The sequence below is a fragment of the Genypterus blacodes genome, unplaced genomic scaffold (assembly GCF_046128005.1).
Source record: "Genypterus blacodes isolate CSIRO-AG114 ecotype Tasmania unplaced genomic scaffold, CSIRO-AGI_Gbla_v1 ptg000044l_1, whole genome shotgun sequence".
In the NCBI taxonomy this organism is placed as follows: Eukaryota; Metazoa; Chordata; class Actinopteri; order Ophidiiformes; family Ophidiidae; genus Genypterus; species Genypterus blacodes.
Window position 1 is genome coordinate 9,202,495 of NW_027466857.1, and position 15,905 is coordinate 9,218,399.

Below are 15,905 nucleotides of genomic sequence, written 5' to 3' on the forward strand. Positions count from 1 at the left end.
AACACTGTAACACTGCCTCAGTTTAGCATCCTACTGAAGAGCGTTGTTAAGAAGGCGTAATACCCGAGTGGTGTAAGCCTCAGGACGAGTCAAGAATTCCTCTGAGAGGGAATATTGACTGATTATTTAAAGCGCATGCCTAAAATGGAGCCAGCTTAAGCATAAGGGGCTTACCTTACTATACTGGACCATGTGTGACAATCCTCAGCCCAAACAGGGGAAGAGCAAAACCCAAGAAATAAAGGTTCATCACTGAGACACCAGAGGTCAAGATTGGTTTAGATTAGGTTTATACTTTATTCTGGGATAATATTAACTGGTATGTAGTAGCAATACCAGTGGTAAACAATGCATCTTCATCTGAAATACTTGTGATCAGTGTCAACAAAACAACAGACTTAAGGGTGCCAGTTATTTAAAGCCATAGCCAAGCTATCACTTCTAAATTCATAGAATTTTCTACATTCTTTTAATACACATTCGAAGTTCCAGAAGAAGAAGCACAACACAGCTAAAATGATACTAACCCCTATGGTCTATGATAACTTTAATGCACTTTAAAGTTTCATTGACTCTGATTACTATGATTATTATTATTATTATTATTATTACTATGATTATTCATCAAGTGTTAATTATTAGGAAGTGCTATTTTGTTCGCTTTATCAGTGCACCCAGATGTTTCTTTGTTTGGTCAGTGAAGCGCTGAAGCAAGAAGTATCAGAATGACTGTGAAGGCTCACAATAGATAATTGACATTTTATTACGTGTTTAGAAAGAGGAACGCCTTAATCCATGTTTTGTATAATTGTGGTATGGTTTGATATTGAGGGGGTTTTACACGTATACAGTACATTTGCACCTTACCAGTGTGATATATCCTCCAGGTCTGACCCAACTCCCTGTCGCAAGAACGTTGTACAACCATCACCAGAGTACAACTGTAGTATATGTTTAATGGAATGTGGATTGAGGAAATTAATCAATGTAACTTTGCACACATGTCCCCTGTGACCCCTCCAGCTGATGGTCTGGCAGCGTAACATATGGCCACACTCTTCTGTCTAGGCAGCTTTAAAGAGATCCCTAAAACTGTACCAACCAGAGAGTGGTATGGAGGCCAGTGCAGCCTGGACTGCCGAGGTGTCACTGTAAAACCCATCGTCCAGCCCCAGTATTTAATCAGTTAAGTACACCTGGCCGAGAGGTTCAACGGTATACCCCGTCAATCCTCCGGAGGGATTTTCCTGCATGGTAAGGTCAAGGGTCAACCACAGGATAGCAGCTTACATACACTCTTGGCTTCCTTAGATACATAGTTATATTAAGATATGTATGGTAAGGATTTGAAATAGTAATGAATTAAAACTCCCAGTCCCCCCCAGGATACATCTGTACATACTGTATGTTATGTTATCAAGGAAAACCCCCTAAATGTCAGGGCTAGTAGGTGTAGTATATGAGCTTGTTTTTCATGTAAATACGTTATTTATTTGTTGTTATACACCCTTTAAGTACAAAATGTATGTGTTTACTTTAACAACCATGAAGCAAGAAAACAATTGGAAACCATTAGAAGTCATCTGCAGTCACACTGGTACTAGCTGTGAAGCCTTGTACCTTACATGTCAACAGGTCACTTAAATGTCGGTGAATCTGCCATGTGTACGGATTGTACAGGGCAGCCATCTGTCACCCTGGCTACTGAAATCCATTTAATACCACCACACTCCTGTCTTAGCAAGAAGAAGGGAATTCCTTCAACATTCATGTGCAGCAAATGTGTCACAGATTGAATTAAGCAGTGCAGAAAATCACATGGTTGTGTTGCAAAAATGACATAGGACTTGCAGGAGAAGGCAGAATTAATGAATGTTTACATCGTTGTTCCGACTGTAGCTATAGGAAGATAAAGCATTAAGAAGAATGATGTAATGATGATTTAACTTGTGCAGAGAACTCTTAATTACTTAACTACAGAAAAACAAAAACTGGACCAAAGGCTGATATGTACGAGTGAGTGAATATAGCCCAGACAAAGCCTGTTGTTTACGCTCTATATGTAAGCCAAACAGTGGACCAAAACAGTAGTTGTCTAATGAATTGATCAGATTTTCTCTAAAAACAGCCCTCTCAGTGTAAGCTGAAGGGAGGGCGAAAAGGTTGGGAGGTCACGGTATAAAGGCAAACGACAGGCAGCGATTGGCATCACACACGCCACACGGCCAACCGGGACGGATTACAGTCGACACAGGACACTCACGGTGAGAGAGTTGCTTGACTTACTATACATTAAGAGGAGATGAGTTTAGTATAACATCACCTCATGACAACATTTACAATTATACAGGAGAGAATCAGTTTTACTTTCAGTGTCAATTCCCAACCGGAATCTGTACTTCAACCATTTGATCAACATTATGCTGAGTTGGAGGAATAGCATGTTGATTACTTGTCTGTATTAATTAAAGTCAGAAGTGCAGAAGTGGATAAGTGTATTTTTACCATTATCTATTCTAGAACCTCAAAATGGTATTACATCATTGTTATGGTCGCAGAATTATCATTACGATATCAGTTCTGATCTATGAACATTATCAGTAGTTCATTTTGTTGAGCCACTGAATGAGAAACTAAATGTTAAAGGATAAATCTAAGAAGCTGAACTTTTCCTACAGTTATAGTGTTGTTACTTTAATACAGCATGAAATTGAATGCTTTGATAACTGTCTTGTTGTCTTTTTACATTTTTCAGCCATCGTCTGCAACTCAGCTGCCAACATGTCGAAGTGAGTATAGAGACGTTTCATTCACTGTTTACCATCAGTGCTAATATGCTATCTCAAATTACTATATAGTCTGTATATGTGGAGATAGCAAATGTTAACTAGCAGCAAACTGCTGAATGGTCCGAATGGTTAATATGATTCCTATGTATTGCCGTTAAACTCATTTGGATTCATTTTAAGAGTAACTTGGATGCATGGAGGCAACGAATGCAATTAATGTCAAGACCTTTCAATCTTACATGTGGGTTAAGGCAAATGCACTGTCAATCCACCAACACTGAGGTTTAGGATTAAAATGGATTGTGCGGCTGCCATGTTGGAAGGGAGGTTTACAAGACAGAGGACAGGTCTTAACAGGATTAACTGGCCCTCACCGTTAAGAGGCAAACACAGCAGAGGATTACATAATACATGACAGGCTATTTTGGGATATTGTTACAAATTACACGCATTTACCTGGAAAAAAGAAAGATGAAATGAAAGTGTAGGGTTGTGAGGAGCTGTAATTGGCAAACACAATTGGCAGGAGTTATATAGACGTAATTATATAGAGAGGAATAGATACTTGATTGCATTTTGACTTGGCCACTGCGCATCTTGTACATTTAGTCTTTCTCTGAGATGATATTCAAACATAATGCATTTGCTGTTCTTTCTTTCCAGGGTTTTCAAGAAGACCAGTGGCCATGGACATGTAAGTGTCTATGGTTACATAATCATTACAGGGCACCTCGTGGAGTTTCATATTCTATATAGCTCCTGAAACTCCTATACTTTTCTCTCCTCAGATTGCTTTGTACTTGGGGAAGAGAGACTTTGTGGACCATGTGGATTCAGTGGAAGTAGTCGGTATGTGGAAGAATGGTGTACTCTACACATCTCTGCATCCTTACTTATACACAAGTGTTTTAGTGCTAATGTGTCTCCTCTCATTTGCAGATGGTGTGGTTAAAGTGGACCCCTCTGGTCTCAATGGCAGAAAAGGTACTTCAAGCTCATTTGCTGCTAAGGATCTCTGAAATGTGCACAAAATGCTGAATCTACTGTATTCACCTTGCAGTATTCGTCTACCTGGCATGTGCCTTCCGCTATGGAAGCGATGACCTGGATGTGATCGGCATGTCCTTCAGGAGAGACATCTGGGTGCAGCGCGTGCAGATCTATCCACCTACAGGCGGAAGCACAGCCAAAACTCCAATGCAGGAATCTCTGATGAAGAAAGTTGGAGAGCAGGGATATCCCTTTGCCTTCCAGGTAAGCAAGCGCCATCTCTCAAGGATCATATTGACTGAGATACTTCAGCTTCCTTCTAACTTTGCAATTTCTGTGTTAAGATTTATTCATTGCTTTATCTTTATCTTCTTCTTGTCTCATTCAGATGCCAACAGATCTCCCATGCTCAGTCTCATTGCAGCCTGGGCCAAACGACTCTGGCAAGGTATTGCTGTCGAATCTCACTTTTCTTGTGTTTCACTACGAAACACAACCTTTAACCCTTTGACAAACAAATATCTATTTTGTGTTGGTCTGTCGCAGGCTTGCGGTGTGGACTTTGAGGTGAAAGCATACATTGCCAATAATGCAGACAATGCAGATGAGGTCATTGAGAAGAAGTATGTATCTTCACCCTCCTTGACCTGTTGCTAAGTGAAGGACAAACGGAGGCCTTTCTTTGACTCTCTGTCTTTTTTCTGTTCATAGGGACACTTGTCGTCTGATGATTCGCAAAATTCAGTTTGCACCGGCAAACAACAAACCTGGACCCAAAGCTGAAATATGCAAGCAATTTATGATGACTGACAAACCTGTACATTTGGAGGTCTCCACTGAAAAAGAGGTACAACATGGAAGCTATAATCCCTCAATTTGGCATTATATTATTATACAATTATTATTTGTATGTGATAACTGCCTTTGTCATTACATAACAGTACTCTTTGTAAACTTTGACATTATTTTTATTTCTAGATTTATTACCACGGAGATCCTATAATGGTGAAGGTCAAAATCAACAATGAAACCAGCAAGGTGGTGAAGAAAATCAAAATCTCAGGTGAGTTGTGAACAGAGAGAAAGAAAGTAAGAGTAAATGGTTACTGTGCATGCATCACCGATTCTGACAGACCTGTTTATTCTTTTTTAGTTGAGCAATCCACATGTGTTGTGCTGTACTCCTCCGACACCTACGTCAAGCCCGTCAGCACTGAGGAGTTTGGGTAAGCAGGGTCATATCAGTTCCAAATGAACAGAAACAGAATGAGCAGAAATTGTATTTGTCTCTCAAAATGATTTGATCGAATTTGGGAAATACTTGGTCAACTGGTCAAAAGTCAAAAGTCATAATCTCTGTTTCATTACCATAAACAGCGAGACAATAAACGCCAATTCTACGTTTGAGAAGAGCTTCCAAATAACCCCTACGCTGGCCAACAACCAAGAGAAGCGCGGTCTCTCCGTGGACGGTCGGCTAAAAGACGAGGACACCAGGCTGGCATCCACCACCCTGTAAGCCACAGTGCCTCAGTGCAAAAGGACTTAAGATTTATCCCTTGACGGGTTTTCATCCTCTTATTGGGTGACAGCTGACATGGGCCTGCATTGTGTCATCGACTTATCGTGTCTTAAACCAAAAGCTCAAGCTATAAAAAGTGAACTATTCCTGTTGTCTCGCAGGAGCCAAGGAGAGAAGGAGATGCAGGGAATCATTGTCGCCTACAAGGTGAAGGTCAATCTGATTGTGTCTGGCGGAGGGTGAGTGTCAATTCACAGAAAATAATAATGCATGAGTTTTTTCCTCAACACATGTTGTGCAAACTAAGGTGTCATTTATTGTTTCTCTCTCATCACAGACTGCTGGGTGGCCTGACAGCAAGGTAAGTGTACTTAAACTAACTGCCACATGTTATAAGTCAAACTTTCTTTTCAAAATCGTATAACTTCATGAATATAATTTTTTTAGTGACGTGACTGCAGAGGTTCCTCTCACTTTGATGTCCCCAAAACCCGCAGGTGAGCCTTCAGTCATATATTGCATAAATATATAAGAAACTGTTTAGAGTCTTCTGTAACTGATCTGATCAAGAGGTTGTCTCTCCTCTCTTCTCTTTGTCCAATGAATCCATGTCATCGCTGTACGCTGAGCAGAAGTGTAAGTACTCAAAACACAAATGGTGACAGATATTTCACTGAGTGTGATTTAGTTGATGATAACTTTCTCTTTATGTATTTTCTAAACTGCAGCACAATTGACTAAAGGCCTATGTAGTTCAGGTGAGGTTATTTGCAATTCAAAACCTTTTGTGGTCTTCACTGTGTCCCCTTTCTATAAAATACACGACATGTTTACATGCAGAGTTGTTAGATCTGCTGCATGACACACAAAAACAATAAAAGAAATGTTTGTTTGGAATATGGCTAATAAAAGCCTAGTGACAGAGATATGGCTGTGATATACACATGATGGCCATTTAATGAGTGCGCTGTTCCATGGTACGCACCTGCTGCATGTCTGTTAAATGTGAAAGAGGAATTTTAATGTGTGATCCTGCAGTACTAATGCAGAATTCATACATATAGCACACATGGCTTTCACATTAGATATGTATATACTAGATAATATCCTGCCAAAACTGGTGGACTACATTGAGATTCCCAGTTGCATGTTTGTTATTTGTCTACGCAAATGTCCCATGTGATCGGATGCATCAAAGTTACCTTGCTCTGCTGTTGGACTCATTGAAGCATGTTGATGTTTCTCTATTTCATTGCTGCAGCACGGATATCATTCTTGAGTAGAATTCCCAATGGAGGGGTCAGATGAACTGAAGAGGAAATTCTCGTGACCAAAAGAGAACACTGAACACTGGAACTCACTGCAAAGGGTACATGTGCAACAAAGCGTTGTTGCAAATACAATCTTTTTTCCCAATGTGTTTAACTTTATTCAATAATAGTCAATAATACTATTAGATCCCAATGATGTTAACTAGTGGCTGAGTGTCTACACTGTGCAAAATACTTTCTGAATGCCATTGTAGTTTTAAATGTAAACCGAAATGTGTCATGTATTTTTCATTTACAAGTGAACTGTCCCCTAGTATAGACTTGTTTCTTCTTAATGTTTGATTCTGTATCATTACAACCACCATGCAAAATGGCAAAATGAAAGGTGTGGCATAAAAGCCTGCAACAAAGCTCCTAACTGAAGGAATATGCCAATGCAACAGACAAAAATAAACACATTGGTTCCTATTACTTCCTTATCATTCTTGAGTCATTTTCAAGAATTTCAATAAACAAATCCACAAATGTATTTTTTTCTCGTCTGTGGCACCATACTTTGTCAATGACATTTAAATAATATATTATCATTATTACATTGAATATTCATAATACGTTTACACATTCATCCATACTAATTTCGAATGAAGTAATACAGTAATAAAACAGTGTGACATTTTTCATAATAATGACATAGATACTAAGTCACAAGGCTATTTCATAGAAAATCCTAATACATAAAATGATGAAAAAAAACATTTCACAATTCCATCAATAAATAAGTTTTGTTCATTCCATACGTGAAATGAAAACAGACGTTAATTAATGGATACAAATTAATGGACATAATCGAAAATGACTTTGGAATTTATGTTGCGTTTCTCATACTTGCCGCTTGGTTGCGCTGTTTCGCTTCGGTGCGTCCCAGGCAACAATAGCAGAGGCTCGTGCAGGGTAGAGATACTCGCTGCTCTCCGGTCTAGACATCACATCATTAACTTAGTCAGCCAGTTAGCTGTTTATCTTTGGACAAAATGTCAACCACGACTGGCGGCGGAGAGTTTGGCAATCCTCTACGGAAATTCAAGCTGGTCTTCCTGGGCGAGCAGAGTGGTAAGCGGGGTTCGATGGGTCTGGACCGTGCGGTAAATTTGGGCTAAATGAGGAATTTTGAGAAAGATGGAGCTAAGATTTCCTAGCTTCTCTGGTCCATCTCTCTGCGAGCTGACGTGGTGAAGTTACCCGCCGGAGAGCAACAACCAGAGAACACACACACGGAGATATGATCGGTATTAAAAGCTGTGTGCCAAAGAGAGAGAAATTGGGAGAAAGATGATGATCCTGGGTGTATTCCTCCTGTGATGTCATTCCTTAGCAGGCTAACGGTGGCTCACTAAGCTAGCCAAACACCTTCGTTTTCGTTGTAATACTAAAGGCCGTTAAATTATGTTACAATTACAAAAAAATTAACGTTAATTCAGGACTCATTTGAAAGATAGAACGAGCAACATATCGGCGTGTTGCAAAGTGAAGGTTTTGTACCGTGGTCCTCTCTGTGGCTGCTGAATTGGGACGCATCCTTCATCATCTCACCACTAGCGTAACTGCAGCTAACGTTAGCTAGGTGGCTAGCCTGTTAGCTGTTGAAATACATAAGCTGCGTGTAATATGTCGCACCCATGTAAACCTAGTTTGTTCGTGATTATTGTTTCCAAAAGACGTCATAAGCGTTAAGATGATTGATTACATCGTTATGCGGTGATGTCGCTGCAGTAGGGTGGTACCAAATGGTTAGCTTGCTAACTCGCTAGCCTTGCTAAAGAGCCACGTCGGCCAATAAGTCAGGAGCCTGATCCGCCTTCGCCCCAGACATTTAACAACACACACTCGCACACGCTCATAGTGACATGAATCAGACGTGATTGTGATTTAAATGTTGTGGTTTAAATGGTCGTGACTGTCTCTTATCACTGAACAAACTGGGGGGGGAATCACAGCGTTCCCATTATCCAGGATCTGTGGCTCCACCCTGACTGCCAGCTCAGCGTGTGGGCTCAGCGCTCCACACCGCATCCATGATCACGTCACTTTACTCGCCCTGTCATATCACTGAGACGCATTGATTTAGTCAGAAAACTACATTTGTCTTGGGTACACAATCGTATTGGTTGATTATTGGTTGATTTAGTCTGATTGTGTCTTTGTCTGTGCAGTTGGGAAGACCTCACTCATCACCAGGTTCATGTATGACAGCTTTGACAACACTTACCAGGTAAAGAAAAGCAACATTCATCACAACATGATAGGAAATTATTGCATCTCTGGGTGAGAGGTAAAGACCAGTGATTGGACCAATATGTTTAGTCTTCCTGGACGTCTTATTGCGGTCCAAGTGCCTCATATGTAAGGTTTTCAATCCTGAGCCGTGGGCCAACAACGCAGCTTGTTTTCCTTCTCTTCTTGTGCTCCTTAAAACCCCGGGCTTGTTCAGCCAATCACCATCATGGAGGCAGGGAGAGATGGACAATGTGCTCTGTTGTGGGTCCAGAGGCTTCACGCTGTGTTCCATTTTAAGTTGGAATTTCCTGGTTCCAAGCTCGGAGTGTTGTAAACAACAAACACGTCTGAATGTGGAATGCTCACCTAAAGAGAGGGCATTACACACAGTACTTAAGCATGTTGTACACGATCAACTACATCATAAATGAAGTCAACCTTTATTAAGAGAATCTTAATAAAGCAGCATAATGTTTTCTACAATTAAGTTCTATTTACTGATATTTTATAGAGAAGCGTCTATCAAGAATAGAGTCAATCGAAAAGCACTTATGGAAATCAAAAGGACCTTATACAGACATACAAAGTGTGTGACGTCTGTAGATTTGTCGCATTTCTGTTAACTTGAGCATTGTTCCACACTTTGTCTTCCAGGCTACGATTGGAATTGACTTTTTGTCAAAAACCATGTACCTAGAGGATCGTACGGTAAGCTCTGCAGTTTTCATCTCTTCGTAGTGTTAGAACTTGCTTATGTCATGCATTTCGCTTGCTTTTTATCTAAGAGCCACCATTTATTTCCTTTACATCATTTTACAAAGTGTCGTATTAGATGTTACCATTCATTTTGTTAGACCTGTCATGGTGATTCGTCACCTTTTACTATTCTCTGATCATGCTTTTAGTCCCATCATCATTTCATTTCATTTTTTGTTTTCCCACCTACCCCCCCCGCGGCTGGGTAATGAACCCGCCCCTCCTCCACCCCCCCTCCCCCCCTTTGTCATACGGTTGGTACGGCCGGCCAAAGATTCGGCTGCAGCTCTGGGATACGGCCGGACAGGAGCGTTTCCGCAGCCTCATCCCCAGTTACATCCGCGACTCAGCTGCCGCCGTGGTGGTTTATGACATAGCCAGTAGGTATCATGGCCTCGCCTCATCTCCTCGTCCTTCCGTCTTGTCTGTGCAAGGACAAACAGAGCATCTTACCTAGCCACGCAACCCCATAACATCATTTTCCGGCTAGAGCATTTCTGGCTGTTTGCATCTGCTGTTGGCACACTTAAGCATTTTTCCAGAAGCATCCCAAGAGGTTTATGCTTCCTAAAGGCCGTTACATACGGAGCTGATGGAAGGAATAACCCTTAAGCGCCATCAGATAGCAGATCTTATGGGCAGAGATCCACTGAAACACCCTGCATAACGTTTCAGCAGGACCTTTTGCATGTAACACTTCCATAACACTCAGCATCTGTGACCCTCCTGCATTTGAAAGATTTTTTTTCCCCCCATTCCTCCATTTAAAGGGTCATTTTCTCATATCTGCTGTATCGGCTTGCAATTCCTTAATCTTCCACGTCCTCCACTTCCTTACTCTGCCTTACTCCTCTTATCTCCACCTCCTTGTCTTTTTTCTTCTCCTCCTCCCCGCCCCGTTTCCAACCCTCAGGTCCGGCTCCAGCTTTGGGACACTGCTGGACAGGAGCGTTTCCGTAGCCTAATTCCCAGCTACATCCGTGACTCCACCATTGCTGTGGTAGTTTATGACATCACCAGTGAGTCAGGGCGGCTTTGGTTCTTTAGAGGTTTAGCGCCACGGGAAGAAGAAGCTTGTAGCTGCTAAGAATCTTTATATTAGTGTCTCAGTGTTTCAGTAACTCTCTCTTTCTTCCCTCAAGCTTCTTCCTCTGAACACTTTTACTCACCAACACTTGACTTTTTGAATGAGCTACTCTGACACAACACTCTCTTTCACTTTAATGAAGATTAATACCTTGCTTGTGCACACTTTCCAACTGTAGCCAGAGTGTTTTTGTTTGTGTTCCTACTGACTGACGTGTGCAGTAATTATGTTTCTCCCCTCGTCCCACAGATCTCAATTCATTCCAGCAAACCTCAAAGTGGATTGACGACGTTAGAACAGAGAGAGGGAGTGATGTCATTATCATGCTTGTTGGGAACAAAACAGATTTGGCGGATAAAAGGTACACGGCGGTGTGAGGATGTGTGAATGTGGTGGATGCGGTGTTTAGCTGCTAACATATGAACTGTGATGTAACCAGGATGTAGTAAAAGTAGGTAAAGGAGTAATACTGCTGTTATGAACGATGCCAGAGCCTGAACCCCTCCACATTCCCTCCATTCAGTGTTTTTTGCATCTCACCCAGTTTTACTTTATCATCCTTTGATATTGTGCTTATTTCAACGGTTTTGTTAGAAGTTTAAGTGTCTTAATTTTGTCATGAGTTTCTTTTGTTTGCCTTTTGTTCTCCTCATTCATCCTTTCTTTTTGTATCATTTTGATTTTTTTATTTGTGTTCTCCTCAACCCTCACCATACTCCCTCCCTCCCTCCCTCCCTCCCTCCACCCCTCCATCCTCGCCTCCACCCATCCCCTGGACCGCGGCAGGCAAGTTTCTGTCGAGGCGGCAGAGAGGAAAGCTCGCGAGCTCAATGTGATGTACATAGAGACCAGCGCCAAGGCTGGCTATAACGTCAAACAGGTTGGTGTTCCATCGGCGGCGGCGGCGGCTCTACACTCGAAACAAATGCTCCTCAGCGCAGCACACGGTGTTCCTTAGCTCAGGCGATGTTTCCATTATGTAGCTATTGGTGAGTGAGCGAGTGAGTGAACGAACTCTGGAGTGGATTTGTGCTGCCTCATCCTTCCTCGGCACAGCAGCTCCTCTCTTCCTTTTTGTCTTCCTCTCCGTCTGTGTTGTAACCAAACTAACCACTCTCTTTCTCTCCTCACCAAAAGACGACCTTGGGTTGAGCTCTGTGTTTTTCTCTCTCTCTGTTTCTCTCCACTTCCTCCACCTTTCCCTCTTCGGCCCCTGTCCTCTTGGCAATGTTCCTCCTTTCCATACCTGTCTTGTTCGTTCCATCTCCCCTCTCTGCTTTTACCTGAGCAGACAGATCACCACGGAGGGGGGCGAGCAGAGAGCTAAGGAACTGAATGTCATGTTCATTGAAACCAGTGCAAAGACTGGCTACAATGTCAAACAGGTAGTTAAGCCAAGTCTGTCCTCTGTGTCCACTGTGTCCACTATCTTCACCTCTTTTTGTTTCTCCCCCCCCCGTCTCACACGGCTCATCGTCTCTTCTCTATACATTCTGAAGTGATTTCTCTCCCACAGCCTTTGCTTGTTAGTGCTTTCAGTTTTGGCTCAATCGTTTCTCACAGGTCTGCGTGTGCGTGTGTGTGTGTGTGTGTGTGTGTGTGTGTGTTTTCTGTTGTTGTGCTTGTTGCTCATAGGTTGTTTTTTTTTGTCTGATTCATTTCAACCTCTGCACCCTTTTGAAATGATTTTGCGTGCCTATAATGGATTTGCTCTTTCGGGGAGATTTGCGCCGTAACCTTTACTTTCCCGCTGTTATCTCAACAAGCAGCAGCAGCTTCTGTTCCATTTTGTGTTGCTGCTGCTGCTGCTTGTGTTTGCATATAAACAATACACCCCAGTGCCTATTTGATCACTTTCAATCAAGCACACAGTCCATTTGTGATTCGACAATATGTGCCTGTTTTTTTCTGTGTGAGATCTTGACCGTGTTGTTGTCAGACGCAGCTGTTTCACTTCGCCCACTTTTGTTTTGCAGCTGTTCCGTCGCGTCGCCGCCGCTTTACCTGGGATGGATAGCACACCAGAGAAAAGCAAAGAGGACAGTATCCTTTCTAAAGCAGCTATGAGTCGGTTATGCAATGATATCGGGTTTTGCTGTCAGTTAGAGAGTAAGTCGTGAGGGGGGGAGGGGGCGGGGCCTGCCACATAGCACAGTGAAGAATAGTGAAGTTAAACATGCAGAGTCATGGACGTTGCTTAACTCTCGCCTCAGTGATCGACATCAAACTGGAGAAACAGCCAGAGATGACTGTGACCGAGAGCAGCTGCTCCTGCTAGTACACCTCACCCCCCCACACACACACCCCTCAGCCTGTCTCCTCCCCACCACAACAGCTTGTCTCTCTCTCTCTCTCTCTCAGTGGCCACTTCGCCTCCACCCTTTGGCTCTCCGGCCGGCGGGATGGAGGAACTTCTTTTCTTTTCTCCCCCTTTTCAACTCAGTGACTTTTCAGAGTAACCCCATGTGGATGTGCTACACTGTATTCAAACAGATTATCTGGAGAAACGGTTGAAAACGTTAAAAACATCTAAAAACAAGACTATGTTTAAATGATATGTTCAGATTTTCATCCAATTGCATGGCATTATATAGGATCGCAGACTGACATAGCTTAACCGCTCATGAGTTATCGCACAGTTCGGAAACCTTTTAGTGCTGTTACTCTTTTGTCATTGTTGTAAAGTAAAAATTGCTTGGGAGTATTTAAGTAACTGCAAGGTTGAAGTCTCAGTCCTTGATGTTTTACTTCTTTTTTTTTTGTTTGTTTTCAACGAAGAGTTTGGCCTACAAATAGTTCTCTCCGTATCATGGAATCTATGAATGCTCATTTCTCTTATTTTTTTTCGGGACTCATTTTGAGGAAGTAGGACGAGGTTCTCAGCAAGTGAGTTCTCTTCATTGCAAACCGCCATTTTTCCCGTTCAAATTAGCCCTGTTTGGTGGAAGAGGGTTTTACGGGACCATACACTATTTATCCGTAACGCATCTGAAGGCATAAGCAGCCAAAGAGTACCACAGTGTGTTAGTAGACCAGCTGTTAACATGATTTGAGACCTTATTTCCAACAGTGCTGCAACAAAAAAAAGGGATGTAAAACTACGCAATGAGGAAACATCAAAGGGAAACATCCAGAGTTCTTTATAACGGCTACTAACCTGGAACTACATCTGTCTACGTTGAAACTATAGCAACTGTCTTTCTAACTTTGTTCAATTAGCTGCACACATACTAACATCTGAGGAGGAGGAGTTCCCCTTAAAGATCACACAATTAAAAGAAGGCAAGGTCGAGTTTTCTTTCCCCCGCGCCGATGGAGAGGGGGGGAAAAGAGTTAAAGTCACTTTGGTTGCTATGACGCACCGCCATCTCATTGATATTTTTGTGTTGTGTTGATTACACTTATTGCAAGAACATGCAGCATGCTCACCATGCAGGATTTCTATGGATAAGAACACAGATGCCTTGCTTGTTTGTTCACCAACGTTGTGCACTGAATCAAGCCACAATATTGTAAAATATAATCGAAGCCTGCTGACTGGTTCATGGCTTCACTCGTCGTTTTGTAGAGCTGGTAGATACAAGTTTGTCCTCGGATACAGCTTCACGCTTACTTACACCCTCGCTGTAAAAAAGAAAAAAAGGTGCAGAGAAGGTAGTTGCAGTCTTCGCTGTATTGCTACTGCCTGTGTAGGACTGTTGGTTTTATGTGTTTATTTATTTTGTAACTTGGGACATACTCAGTAAACATTGTACGCTTGACCAAAAGTTCAGATGCTGACACGCATGTTGAAACATTTAGTTATTTAATATATTGTTAGCGTGTCTGCTGGGAATTCGCCCAAAGGCAAGGTTACGCTTTTACTTTTGCAACGTGTGCGTGTGTGTGGAGTCAGTAGCTTGGTTTACAGTCACCGACACACACACACACGCACACACAAAGTCTAATACACACATTAGCACAACAAAAGACACAGGTCAATTTGCTGTAGCTTTGTTTTAAAATGTAAACACTTAAAGGAGGATTAAAAAGTTCAATATTTAATTACATAAAACAACCATCTTAACATTAGCAGCTCTTCTATTACCTGTCACTGACTGAATACTCAGCTTTGTGCTATTCTGAATTGTGTCTGTCCATTTGAAATATGCTGTCTTCTCGTGTTTAGCAACGTTTGTGTGAATAATGTACTATTACTATCTGATGTATAAAAAGGAGAGTTAATGAAACACACAAGTGTAGGCCTATCACATGGAATATAATAAAGATATTTCACCAAGCCTCTCGCCTCTGGAATCCATTTCTTGATGACGTCGTTGTTTATTTAGACTTTTAATAATCAATAATGACATCTGGCAACATTACAAAGAAGATCATCGACTTGGAAGACATTAAACACTTACAGTAGGTTGATTATATGTCTGGAGACGAGTGAGACTAGAAACATATTTGTAGGGTCAATCAATTAGCCACTGACAGCTCGAGTGAAACTGCTTATTGTGCAACACACATACATACACATGCATGTAGTTACAGTGGGGAGGTGTGGCCTAGTGTGAAGGTAAACACTGCACCGCACACATTGGCTAGAAATCAAAGCTTAAAAATCAACACAAAGCTATATTGTTACTCCTTTACATTAATACTTGATGTATGCATGTATGTATTGTTTTGTTAACAATTGAACAGCAGCGTGTGTATGGAACATGTTATTTAGGTCAAATGGAATGTTTTTATTCTTGATGGAAAATATAACATCGAAACGAAGTTGTTTTTTTGCATTGAAGAAACAAAAAATACCACATAATTAATTTTACTTTATTTTTTATTTTTTAAGTAGAACTTGAGTCAGCATTTGTAGCAAGGTCGATGGCTTTATTCATTGTTATTCTTCCGGGAAAAGTGTATTATTGAGCCTTTATAGTCGTGATCGTCCCCGGCACTGAGTCAGTCACCCTCACACCTACACACTCATCATGGGCGGCCCACTGTGTGTTTGTGTCTTTCACACTTCTGATACAATATTACACAACACCACTCACTTATGGCGTTCTATACTGACGCTCCTAGCTTATTTTGGTTTGTTTTGGGGGTCTACTACACTTAAGTGACTACTTTAACATCACTGACTTCATTCTATTTTTGAATTTATTCTATTTCATTATGTTTACTTTGGTATTTACCCTCAGATAAGAACTTTAAATCGGTCTTTACCT

General features: G+C 41.6%; 2 protein-coding genes across 3 annotated transcripts; both read left to right on the top strand.

The window, feature by feature from the left end:
• The first annotated feature begins 3,426 nt into the window (after positions 1-3,426).
• Positions 3,427-5,833, top strand: arr3b (arrestin 3b, retinal (X-arrestin)). Its single transcript, XM_076149276.1, has 13 exons — positions 3,427-3,483; positions 3,578-3,638; positions 3,729-3,773; positions 3,850-4,043; positions 4,168-4,227; positions 4,326-4,402; positions 4,491-4,626; positions 4,758-4,842; positions 4,933-5,005; positions 5,157-5,294; positions 5,463-5,540; positions 5,639-5,662; positions 5,749-5,833. Exons 1-13 carry the CDS (start codon positions 3,427-3,429, stop codon positions 5,831-5,833), a joined length of 1,113 nt encoding a protein of 370 aa, XP_076005391.1.
• Positions 5,834-7,510: 1,677 nt separating this feature from the next.
• Positions 7,511-14,969, top strand: rab41 (RAB41, member RAS oncogene family). Of its 2 annotated transcripts, none has more exons than XM_076149070.1 (8): positions 7,511-7,682; positions 8,783-8,841; positions 9,501-9,554; positions 10,516-10,621; positions 10,939-11,050; positions 11,476-11,569; positions 12,666-12,732; positions 12,903-14,969. In XM_076149070.1, the coding sequence occupies exons 1-8, from the start codon at positions 7,604-7,606 to the stop codon at positions 12,965-12,967; spliced, it is 636 nt and encodes a 211-aa protein (XP_076005185.1). In that variant the 5' UTR covers positions 7,511-7,603; the 3' UTR covers positions 12,968-14,969. The 2 variants fall into 2 exon arrangements, with proteins under 2 accessions (XP_076005185.1, XP_076005184.1); XM_076149069.1 differs by lacking the exon at positions 10,516-10,621 and adding an exon at positions 9,877-9,982 and having other exon boundaries at positions 7,514-7,682.
• Positions 14,970-15,905: the final 936 nt, after the last annotated feature.